The sequence below is a fragment of the Antechinus flavipes genome, chromosome 2 (genome assembly GCF_016432865.1).
Source record: "Antechinus flavipes isolate AdamAnt ecotype Samford, QLD, Australia chromosome 2, AdamAnt_v2, whole genome shotgun sequence".
In the NCBI taxonomy this organism is placed as follows: domain Eukaryota; kingdom Metazoa; phylum Chordata; class Mammalia; order Dasyuromorphia; family Dasyuridae; genus Antechinus; species Antechinus flavipes.
The window spans coordinates 48,002,986-48,016,061 of record NC_067399.1 but is presented as its reverse complement, the minus strand read 5'-3'; the positions used below and the strand labels follow the sequence as shown (position 1 = coordinate 48,016,061).

At 36.0% G+C, this 13,076-nt stretch overlaps 1 protein-coding gene across 1 annotated transcript in view; it reads left to right on the top strand.

The window, feature by feature from the left end:
* Positions 1-5,092, top strand: part of LOC127547735 (cytochrome b5 type B) — a 55,852-nt gene extending 50,760 nt beyond the window's left edge. Inside the window, exons 4-5 of the mRNA XM_051974708.1 lie at positions 3,008-3,030; positions 3,737-5,092. Of these exons, the coding sequence (XP_051830668.1) occupies positions 3,008-3,030; positions 3,737-3,827 (114 nt within the window). The 3' untranslated portion in view covers positions 3,828-5,092. The remainder of the gene's footprint in view (positions 1-3,007; positions 3,031-3,736) is intronic.
* The last annotated feature ends 7,984 nt before the right edge of the window (positions 5,093-13,076 follow it).

Genomic DNA, 13,076 nt, shown 5'->3' with positions numbered 1-13,076 from the left:
CTACCCTCTAGTCAAGCTTACTAAGGATAATTCTCCTAGGAATGACTTGGTAAGAAAATTACATGAGTTAATTGAATTTGACATAGAAGGAAGTAGTAGAATTTTAGAGAGGAAAAGGGGAGTGGTAGAGACCATCTAGTATAGCCTCTTCAGCTTAGAGATGAGGAAAGAGAAAAGTTAAATGACTATGATTTGAGGGAGGTGGCACCTAGTTCTTATTATAAGTAGCTTTCCAAAAGGGCCACTTAGTTATTAGGAAATGACTCCTTTCAGTTCTCCAAGACCATCTAGTGTTTTAATTTCTGAGTTTTAAAAATTGTTGCCCAGTGTGTTAATGAAGCTAATAAAGTTAATGAAGGCCTGATTTTCTTTTAAGATTTGGAAACTAATTTTTTTTTCTTCTTAAAAATCACGGTACATTTGTGATGGGATTTATTAACTCTTGATCACTTATACCTAAAATATTCATTGAGAGTTATATCCATAATATTTGTTGAAAGTTATATCCAAAATATCCGTAAGAAAACATGCAAAGGAATTCCTTGTTTTTGAAGGCTGAAAGTACTCTCCTGTACTCAATCCCAGCACTTAGTTTTTAACTGTGTTATACCACAGAGCAGACAGTCCTGACATTTATAAGAGTCACTGTGTTTTGCTCCCTCAAAACCTTGTATGGAAATTTAAGTCAGGGGAGGGTCATAACCAGTTGATTTTCCTCCATGGCCAAAGGTATATATATTAAAGGGAACTCTTAAGGTTTTTCTTTTAAAACCTGTTAGGTTGAATATCAGAACTTTGGGAATGATGATGTAGATTGGGAAGTGATATATGGAGGGAAGGAAAAGGGCGAAGGTAGACATATGTGTTAGTAGATTAATTTAAGGACTGAATGTCTTACTTTTTTTTTTATTTTGCGAAATTAAAAATAACTTATTTGGCTTCTTTCCAAGCTTGGCTGAGGGACTTGGCTTCTAACAGCACTGCCTTAAACAACTCTTTCATTGTAGTTGATTAAAAGTGGGGCCACTGTAGCCTGGCATTTACTTGGCTGTGAGTATCCTTAAGGGAGAGCAAATTTTTTACCTTCCTTTTTTTTTTTTTTTTTTTTTTTTTTTTAACTGTAATCTGTTAGGTAAGAATGTGTCTTATCTTCTGGGTAGATGGTTATGATTAAAATCAGAGAATTTTGAAGTACTTTTGGTTTAAAAAAAAAAAAGCATATATATTTCCAAACATTGGTTAGAAAGTTGTTTTAACAGTTTAATCCATTTTTCTAGCTTTAGGCCCTTTATTCCACTTTTAGGCCATATTTGAAGGTGACCAGAAAAATCCTCTGCATTTTCCATGTTTCAGAATTTTTAACTTGATTATCTTCAAGGGAAAAAACTATATGTTTTTAAGAAAGACTCTTACATAGATAGTATGTCTTTTACCTTCACAGTTCTAGACTGAGTGCTACAGTGTATAACTTGTCCTTTAATTCCTTCATTCTTGGCCAATGTTCAAAATTTCTAGTAAAACATCTTGTTTCATAGCTCCTTTACAAATCTGTTCTGTTAAGCACCAATATGAAAAATCTCAATGCTACTGTTAGATCAAAAATGAGACCATTGTCCTTTTCCTGATGCAGCCAGATCAACTGTTCTTGCTGTTGAGAAATGTAAGAAGTAAAAGATTAGGCAACATTTTAGGTAATAGCTTAAAACAGAATCAAGAGTTGAGGCTGTGAAGTTTTCATTAGACATTTTCACATCATTCCCCATAAATACTTAATGTGCCCCATGGTTGTGGACTCAAAAGACCTCAAATGCCATCATAGTTAGCATGGACCATTGAACATTTTTTACTTTTTTTTGGCAGCTTAATTTCTTTCTGGTGGTAAGGAAAGACTCGGATTAATTTGCATGGCTTAAATAATAGGCATGCAAGATTGAAACTTCATTCCACACTATTCAAAAGTATTTGCTAGGAAGCCTTTCACTAATTTGTCAGAAATTTACAGACTTCTACACTTAAGCAACAATCATATTTTGAGAGGAAGAACCTTATAATCTATGAATTGTTACTCACTGTCAGTGGTTTTAGACTTTTTGAGTGATAGTGTTAATTTCTGAAATTATCTGTCATCTGAAATATAAGCAATGAGATATTTGGATTCAAGGTGTTTGGATGGAATCTTTCTTATTTTTTATGAGTTTTAGGTGGATGTTCTCCTTTCTTATCTTCACTTCTCTTTTTATGGTAGCATTTAAGTTTTATAGTCTTTAATCATAGTTGTAGTATGCAGTTATAAGTGTAGAAAGCAAATCAGTTTTCCTTAGAAATAATAATGTAATGATACTCCCATTTTCTGGAATACTACATAACTAGCCACTGTATTCCAGAAGAACTTTAAAAATTTTGATCTGTTTCAAGAACATGTAATCTGAGCTTTTGTCAATGGCAAGCCCAATAGATTGGATAGCCTAGTAGGAGCATAAGTCCACTTCACTGGAATAGTTATCCCTGAGCTCCCCTCCTCTTGCATACCTACTATTAAAGATTTTTAAAAGTTGTATCTAGTTGGTCTAAAGCAGGGTTTCTCAAACTTTTTCCCCTTGTGACCCTTTTTTATCCTAGAAATTTTTATATAACCTTGACTATGTAGGTACATAAAATAGACATACAAATCAATGATAATATCTCATAAAGAAATTTATTTTAAAATAATTCTTTGTTTACATTTAATGTTTACTTTTTATTAAAGATGAAAGCAAATTTGCATGCTAGTGAGTTGAATGTGCTTGTTTATCTTTACATAAATCGGGATATTTGAGACCATTTACTGTTGCCATATTTTTTGTGATCCCCATACAGAGTTGTGACCCACAGTTTAAGAAGCTTTGGTCTAAAGTAGAGTTTGAAAAAAGTAAAAATAAAGTAGAATTTGTACTTATGTTGCATTTTCCAGTTTTAAATAAGCAGTACTAATCATGTTTTCTTTCTTTCTTTTTGTTCATATCTCCAGAATTCAGGTTCATTTTTCAAAAGGTACAGTATTACTTTAACAAACTTTCTTGTATTTTACAAGTATTCCATCTGTCGTGATAATAAATATTTACTTTCTACAATACAATAAAAAGTTACAACTTTGAAAATCTTGCTTTTTAAAAGGAAGGTTCTCACCAATTCACAAGTTTAGCTTGTCTATCATAATCTTTAGATTTCTTTTCTGCCCTACATAAGGGTACTGTTCCCACCATGTCATATTTGTTCACTGAGACGAGACAAGAATGTGTTCAAGTTATTTATGCCTCATTAACTACATATATATCAAGAAGAGGGCCAATTAGGCCATGTGGAACCTTAATGGTTTTAAGACCTATAAAGCTCTAGTAAAGAAGAAATCTTTTTTCAAGCAGTTTCTTTCTGGTTTTGAAATTTATTCAGAAAAATCTATGCAATCCCTTTAGCTGAGTGTGTCTTTGCCTTTCAGTAGTCATTTTCATGTTATAATATTATTTAGATTTACATAACTTGATGGAGAAAGTCTTCTGCAGAAATCTTAATTATTATTGAATGTGACTGGATACTATGACACTTAGAAATGTCAGTTCATTATTCACTAGTGTGTTGTTATTTGGAAGTAAATTTCCCAGTTTTTTGCCTAGGGGAAAAAAAAGGTATTGATTGTGCAAAACATTTTGGATAAATGGGCATAACGTTATTGCATTTTGTTTTACTTTGTTTTCCTTAGCTGCTGGTCAACTTGGATCATCCCTGTCATGGGTGCTGTCCTCTTAGCTGTCATGTATCGTTTCTACATGGCCGAGAGCAGATTGTCCTGAGCCAGCCTTGCTGGAACCTGGAAAGTGAACATCCTAGAGAAAGAGAAAATGTGCAGTCCTGCTCTGGTAGGACTGCTGGATTCCGCCCTCTTTGAATCCTGCCAATTTTATTGCTCCCCTGCTGAGTCAAAATGGGCATGTCATCGGTCCACCTCCAAACTGGGACCATGCGCCTCATCATACACTTGCAATGCCTTACTTACCCCCAAGAGGCACCATAATTGTTGAGCATTCCATTCTCTAGCTCATCTTCCTCAAGTTTTTGTAAATAGCTCTTCATTTTACAATTTTCTGTCAGTCAGTTCAGGAAAGTGAAGAAGTCATTTGAATGTGTGTATGTAAAACAATTCTGTGCTTTTACAGAGAAGAAAATGCTGGTTTATAATGTCGTTCAATAAAAGTGTCTGCCTCTGGCACTTTGAACTTAGAACAGGCATTCTCAAAAGAAGGGCAGCAAAATATCTGGTTCTGAGGATTAGAGAATATTTATTTTTTCTCTCTATATTGGTAGCTACTTTTAAGCAAATACCAATTTTTAAAAATTACAGTCTAACTTAATTCCCTTCATTTTGTTGTTTCTGCATTATTTACCTTGAAGTACCAAGTGTATCACTACTGTCACCTAGAACACAATTTTCTAAATTGGCATTTTTGAGGATAATATTGTACTTTCATTTCCCCGTAACAGCAACACTTGGCCTCTGTGGTCCCAATTTCTTCTTTTTTTAAAGTGATGTTTGAAATAAGCTCGTCTTTCCTTTAGTGGATTAGTGAAGCTGATGAGTTTTTTAGGAGCTCTGAGGGACAGCTGGGTGTGAAAGTGGCAAGGAGTGACAGTATATTTGGATGAACAGGATTCTGAGGTACTACTCTAGGCAAGTGAAGAAACAGTTTGAAGACACAGTAACCATTCCTATAGCTTGATACTTATTTTTTTTTTTTTGGGGGGGGGGGTTCTGTTAAAAACGAACAGCAAATCTAAGCTCCAGGTTAGTTTGGTGAGCTTTCTCAGGGTATTTGTTTAATGTAGTATATTTTGGAGGGGTACTGATTGCTTAAGAGACTGTGACTCCAAATGTATCTATGACATTTGGGATGGGAAATAATTGGTACAATAATGTGGTATTTGTGGGTGGGATTAAACAAGAAGAGAAAATGTTTGCGTTTATGCCTCTCTCTTTCACCTCTGTGGCTCCCAGGTATTTGTAACTATTCCTGTTGGAACGTATTTAAAATAAAAGAGACATCTTGTTTTTTTTTCTTGCCATGGGTGTTTTTATCTGTTGCTCACTTGGTTTCCCAGGAGCAGACTGTCCCAAACCCTAGACTTTCTCCTTTCTCCTTGTGAGCACCTGTGTACACACCACACTGGATCCCACTGAGGAGCTGTTTTGTTGATGATTCCCACCTGTCCTTTGAGAATTTCTTAACTTTGTTGCTGAACATGGTTAAAGGACCAGTGCCTCTTCCAGCAGGGAAGCCCCACCAGCTCTTACCATTTCCTCCTCCCCTCCTTCACTTGCCAGGGACCCAACGAGACAGGAAACTGCTCAGCAAACCTGTGTCTGCCCATGCAAACTATTTAAGAAAAAGTTCAACCAAGGTCTTGCATCCTCTGATTTAGCAGATGAGTGAATACAGAACTCATTAAATAGTATTTATAAACTTTTACATGCACATATGGTTACTGCCTGCTGGATACCTAAAGGTTTCTGGAAGAAATTTTATGGATTTCTGGGATATGTATGATGCAATCTTTCTTTTGGAAAATGTATTGGCATCTATTGCAAACCTCTATTTTAAGATGTGATCTGTATGGTTGAGAAAATCTGTTAAGTTGCTCTTTGTAAAGGAACATTGTCTGTTGATTCCTTTAAATTGTGCAGGACAGGAATGCCTCGAGTAAAGACATTGGTGACAATTAATGAGGATAAATGGGTTTATCTAGAAATATGAGTATATTTTTTTTGTATTTGGTGGTGGTGGGGATGTTGAGTTAGAGAAGGAAACGTTCAAAGTAAATGAAGCCAGAAGATAACCCAGACGCATTAGAGGAAGTATATTGGCAACGTTCACAGTTGAATGCAAACCAGCTGGCTTATAAGAGATTTTGTAAAACTATCCTCATGTAAAAATGATGTTTTGATGTGTTTTTCTGTTTTGTACGGGACATCTTTTCCTGTTTATATCTGGAATTATTCTTCCCCTGAGCCAGATGAAAATTCTTTGGTCTCATCCCTACCACACATAAAACCCACCCAAACCGAGTTCCTTTTTGGACTTTTAAACTGCTCATATGACATCTTTAGTTGGGTTATTAAAATTGCTGTTGGGTGCATTTGCTGCCATGTTATATTGGAAACGCCTATGTTGCAGGGACCTCTCCAGCGGGAGAGCCCATACCACAGCTGCACTTTCTGATGGGTCTGAGAGCAAGGAGACCCAGGTTACAGAATACGCGGCAGTTTCAGCACCTTTGGGTAGGTGGCAAAAGCTGGTCTCAGGCATCTGTGGAAGAACTCCCCCTTGGCTCCCAGTGCTCACTGGCACTGGCCTCAGGGGCATTTTCTTGTTTATTCTTGAGGAAAATTAGCTCCCATAGACTAGCTACACTGAGTCAGAAGCATGATGTCTAGGGAATAAACTTAGGAAAGAGGCGGGGGAGGGGGACTGGTGCCACCAAGAATAGACGCCGTCGGCTGTGCCAATTGGCGAGTCTTTGTGCCAGCTCCCTAGAATTCTCTCGTCCTACCCCTGGAGGAATTAGTTTCGGTGATTTTTCTACGTGTCAAGAGAGGGAGGTGGTAGAAACAAAGTTATTATTGTGTTTCTCAGGGGAATAACTTCACCAGAAGCAAAATCCATTGGAACCTATAATTTCAACCTCTGGAGTTCGTTCCTGTAGCAGAAGTCATAAAAGTAAGTATTGTGAAATAAGAGCATTGTTGAGTTCCTATTCACTTGTGAATATTCCTATTCAGTTGTGGGATAATGAAAAATATTTTACAGGCCAAGTATGTCATTACAGCACCTCATGTTTAAAATCTGAGGTGATACCTATCTAGTTTAAATTCCATTTTAGGAGATGGAGATGACATAGGCAGAAAATTAATACCTGCTCCTACTCTCCTAGGGCAAGAGGTAGTCAGTCCTGACTTGTCCCAACAAGAATCTGATTTGTCGAACTATCTCCCTATGTAGTTGGCCAACATGACAAAAGCATTGGAGAGTTGAGCAGGATTTGGCTGTCTCAACTCTCCAAGAGCTAGCCGTGGAATGTGCGGGGGTGATGCAGAGGAGAAATGTTTCTCCAATTACCTGCTATTTCTTGGTTTGGCACCTTATTTCTTCCTTAACTAGCAACTTTGTTTTCAGCACACATGTCTTAAATTTACCCAACTGGAGAAAAAATATTAATATAATTTAAATTGCCCTTCTTTACAGCATACTTACCTGACCAATAATAAATGTGTGACATCAGTATCCATCTTGTGTAATCAGTAACGGAGTGTGTTTACCTTTTAAATTTCAGAATACTTTGCACAAAGATCTTTGTTTATTTCTAATGGGATGTACAGACAGTGAATGTTTGTTAGAGTGGGAACAACAATAAAGATACTCTTTTTCCTGACTTGGTGACATTTTTTAATATTAGATTTGGGAGTCTGTTAGATTTCTTTATTCTCAGGTGTTTTGGAAGGAGATCATTTGAAGCCTATGAATATAATCTGTGGCTAGGCTAAAATTTCTGGTTAATGGACTCTTCTGATTTGAAAATGTTGGTCTGAAGGATTTTTGTTGCTGCTTGCAGGCTGAAGAAAATGCCTCAATAAAGATAAATAAAGAGGGGGAGAAAATCTCATAGACTTTTTGGACAATTAACAGTGTAAACCAAATGTTTAAGTAGGTCTTTTAAAGTGAAAACATAAGATAATAATATATTTTCTGTAAAGATAAACAAGGAAGATGCTTTTGGGAAAATTTCGGTTCTGAGATCAAAGCTGTAGTAATTATAAAATCAATATAAGAAAACTAGTGTACTTTAATGGCTTCTGGCTTTGTAATACTGAGATGAGAATCTTGTAAATTTACTGATTAAACTCAAACTGAATGATTTTTACTACCATGTGAATCCAGAATCTTTTCTTCCAATAAATCTCATAACCTTGTACAATAGTACGAAGATGAAGCTTGGTCTGATGATACTTGGGCTCCATGACAGGTCTGCCACTCAGTCCCATAATACCACTGAATCTTCTTTTCCTTATTGGTAAAACTGAGCCAATACCTACACAGCTTACCTCACTGCCTTGTAGCACGTGATATGCATTTTCTAATTAGTCGTTGAAACACCAATGGATACTAGGTATATTATTGTCTCCAATTTACCAGTGGGAAAACTGAAGCCAAGAAAGGTTTGTTGACTTGTCATGCAGCTTCCAAGGTGAGGTTTGAATTCTTCCTACTCCCAAGTCCACATTAGACAAAATGTCTAACTTAACTAAATCACCTTATCATTACCTAGTTCTGGTAGAAAGATTGAAAGACTGGTTTTAAGTTGCTCCCTTTTTGTTGCCAAAGATGATGGGATAAATTCTAGAATGGAAACAAGTTCTGGATTTGGAGGCAGAGCAAGTCCATTGAAATCCTGGCTCTGCTAATTACCATTACTTCAGTTTCTTAATGTGTAAAATAAGGATAGCTGTAAATGAGCATCTAAGTGTGTAGAAATGAGGACTGCTGGTGATAATCAGCTACTTTCTGATCCTTGTTGGGTCTGTCAGTGATCAGAAGGTATTAAGAGTCTACCTTTACTGATCCTTCCTTGCAGGGTAGTAGTTTCTCCAGCCATGTGTTCAGTGTGGCAGGCTAAACTCCCATGATAAGGCCAGCTAAGTAAACAAAACATGAGTTAGAGAATAGGAATTTCAGCCAAGACCAGCCTATTACATTTTGTCCATCTTTGTTGGATATTAATTAATCTAATTAAATAATTCTAATTAATTCCTATGCATTTCAACATCAGGTTAACTACTTACATCTCAATTTCATATATCAGTGTCTTTTTTTAAAAGCGAAATTATTCTGCAAATGATTTTTGAGTGAAAAAACAAATCCCTACTTGAAATAAAACATCCCCTGAAATCACTCTCTTGAGAAACTTGTGATATAACTTAATATTGCCACACAGAAATTGATTTTGAAATATCAGCTCACATTGCTTGTCTTCTCACTGGATGGGTGATAGGTGGGAGAGAGGGAGAGAATTTGAAATAAATTAAAAAAAAAAAAAAAAAGAATGTTACCATGAAGGGTATAGCACCCTGCAAAACCTATATAGAAATAAGGGGGGAGGGAAAGGCAAAGGAGGATGCATAGGGTGAAGGGAGAAAATAAGGAGGGATCAGTGTTAAGTAATAAATAGCAAGGCAAATTAAGGAGCAGACTTAGCAGAGATAAGAAAGAAGAGATTTGCATAAACACTAAGAACAGGAGTTGAATTTATTTTTAACAAGTATGGCTAGTACTCATTGATCTTAGACACAGTCAAAATCTGTAATTTATATTATGTATCAGCTATACTAATTGTAGTACATTGTAGGTGCATATTTATATATGAGTATTTGTATATGTGTATGTGAGTAAATGTAGACATGTATGTATGTGTGTATAGAGACATGTATATATGTACGGGAATGTGGATGGGTGTGAATGTATAAGTGTGTGTATGTATCTATTACAGATAGCCTGCTTGGGGATTGTGGGGAAGATGAAAAGGGAGAAAAAGAACAAAGTAAAAAAGTGCACTGCAGAGAACAAAAAATCAACCTATAAGGAAGTAAAGAAAAGAACATTCATGAATATAATTTATTACATATATCCTTTCTTGAACTGGAAATTCATTATTATATTTTGAATCCTCGCTGACATTCTGCTGGGTCTTTGATGACGTTCTGCTTTGTTTTGTTTAAATACAACATTAAAAAAATAAATTTAAAAATATATTTCTTAGGGTTTTAAGAAAAGCCTTATATACTGTAATCCATTCAACATGTAAAGGACTGCTTGCCATCTGGGGGAAGGGGTGAAGGGAGAGAGGGGAAAAATTGGAACAGAAGTGAATGCAAGGGATAATGCTGTAAAAAATTACCCTGGCATGCGTTCTATCAATAAAAAGTCATTTAAAAAAAAAGAAAAGAAAAGCCTTAAAAGGTAGGAAGGAAAGCTGGAATAAAATTAAAATTTTGCTTTGGTTAAGGAGGAGAAATTGGGAGTCTTTGAATTAAAATTTTTTAGACTCTTGTAGGATGAAATTTGCCCTATACTCTAAAGATCTTGTTCAGTGCCAGTGATTGGTATTTTATTAAAGAAACTCATGAAAGCATTTTTTAAAAGGGTAAATCTCTTTACTCATTTTGTTTTGGGTAGATAGCTTTTATGTTGTGTGGAAATCTGAATAAGGTGAAAGCCTTGAACTTAACCTCCATGAGGATTATTTCCAGCTTTGGAGATGGTCATAATGTGAAAAGATAAGGTCATCGGGAAAAACAGCCTCAATAACGCAAACGACAAATGTTGTTTGTTAGCCAGCATAACAAATGGCATTTTCAGCCCAATAGTGCCAGTCTCAAAGCAGCTTCCTATTGTTCTTGTGTTTCTGGTTCTAATCTTTGTGACTCAAACACGCCCATGTTAACATTAGAACCACATGGATGTGAAAAGAGAAGGACCAGATGCTTGGAATTCACCATTTCCGTAGTCAACTTTCTTTTAGAATCTTCCTTCCTGGAATCTTAACCAGTTTTCCTTGTGGGCATTTTACCTAAAATCTATCTGATTAAATGGCATAACAAAAACGAGTCATGTCATAAGCTTGCTGTGATTGTTCAATTAATAGCAGATAGTCTATTAGAATTCAATGGAAGAACTGCACAGAGGAAGAACTGGGGTGAAGAGATGCTGAATCCTGTGTCTTTGATATCATAGAGAGGACTTAGATTAAGCAAGAAAAACTATAGAGATAATACAAGAGTCTGTATGGAGCATTTTGGATTCAATGAAGAGCTTTAGATTTGGATTCCAAAGACCTATATTCAAATCCTGGCTTGGCCTCTTCTGCCTGCTTGGCCCCTGGTGCAGACCCTCATCACCTTGCAGTAGATTATTGCGATAGTTGCTGGTGGGTCTCCTCATTCAGCCAGCAAAGTGATTTTCCCAAAGTGCACATCCAGTGGTGTCATTCTCAATTAAAATCCAGTGTCTATTATTTACCTCCAGGATCAAATATATTCTTTTTGATATTCATGGCCCTTCATAACCTACACCACATGCCCCCCAGCCTTCTTACATTTCCACCATGTTGCATTCTTCTATTTCGGGAACAAGATACTCCATCTCTCAGATTCAGGCATTTTTTTCTGACCCCCTTCTTTGGAATGCTGTTCCTTAACTCCTGGTTTCCTTCAAGTGCCAGCTAGAATTATTTCTTATACAAGAAATTTTCCCCAACCCTTATTTATTCTAGTGTCTTCTCTTTTGAGTATTTCCTAATTATCCTGTATATATAGCTTATTTATACATAGTTTACGTGTTGTCTCCCTCCTTCCCCCAATCCGGTTTGACTTATGAGCTCCATGAGTTCAGGGACTGCCTTTTGCCTCATTTTATAGACTTAGCACTTCACACGGTGCCTAACAGGCACTTAATAAGTGCTTATCCACTAACAAAAGTAGATTTTGACCTTGGTTATACCACTTTACTTTTTGGGACTTCAGTTACTTCATCTGCAAAATAAAGTGATCAGACTAAATGACCTCTGGCCTCTTCCAGTTGAAAATCTGATCCTAAGAACCCTAAGAGTCTTAGGATCTGACCCCTCAAAGAAAAAGGGAAGGATTGCTTTTCAGGATCTGTGCTGCTGCTTTTTTTTTCCTCCTCTGTCTTCCTTCTGGGAATTCTTCCCAACTCCGCCATGCTAATTTCCTTTCCATGGCACACATTAACTGCTTGCTCTTTTCTTTTTTTTAATTTCATGTAGTTTAGGGTGACATGAAAGTCACAACCCTTTTTAAAAAATACTAGATCTTTCTCAAAAATGTATGGGGGTGAGGGGAAAGAAAATATCAGGGAATGCATTTTTTGCCTTACATAGTGATGACATTTTATCATATAAATTGCAGAAACTTTCAGATGTAAAATGTGACTTGATAGAAAATATTATCTCCCAAGTTGATATGGAACATTGATCCTGTTATCCTGATTGTCTTATTTTCCAGTGAATGTGTTCCTTTCCAGTACAAACGATACTCCAAATAACTAGTGACTATTTCTAGATGAATGTTTCCCCATTACTTCCATACTAGGTTGCTGGGTATAAAAAGATAAAAACAAAGATGGTTCTTGTCTATAATTTGTTTCATATTGGGGATAGAGGTGAGATATTAAATATTTGAAGATAAAAAGAGACAAAATAATTCTAGGGAGAAGTCAGAGTATTAACAACTGAAGGTAATGAGGAAAAGCTTGAGGTTGGAGGTATAGTCTGATTTGTACTTTGAAGGAAGCTTGAAATCCCAAGAGATGGAGGTGGTGAAGGAAATCATTTATGGAGACAGGAGAAAATTGTGAGAACAAGAAATATGACCTAAATTGTATTTAAACTTAAAAAAAACTAAATAAAGAAGTTTACATTTTATCTAAATCCTAGTCATCCTTCAGAGTTCAGGTCAAATTCCATTTTCTCCATGATGACTTCTCAGACTATTCCAGACCAAACACAGTGATCTCTTTTCTCTAAATATACATAGTTTTGTTTTACTCAGATTAATTTCAGTAACTCATTATGAAGCATTTATGTGGTATAAGGCATTTATTTCTTATGTGCCATCTGACTTGTAATATATATATATGTATACATGTGTATGTGTGTATATTTGTATTCCATTTTTCTGACTAAATCACAAGGTCCCTAAAATGGTGGAGATTATAATATACCACTTTGTATCTCTAAACATCTAGTGTAGTTCCCAGGATGTAATAGAGAATTAATTTTTGTTAATTGCTTTTTATCTTCAGAAAGACCATAAGTCACTCTTTATTTTGTGTTGAACTCATCACTCCTTTAGTCTGTAAACCATAAATGATCATGCATTATTTAACTGTTTGATGAGTATATGTCCTTAAGGGCAGCTAGAGGTGGTACAGTGGATAGAGTATTGGGCTGGAGCCAGGAAGTCTCTTTATCCAGAA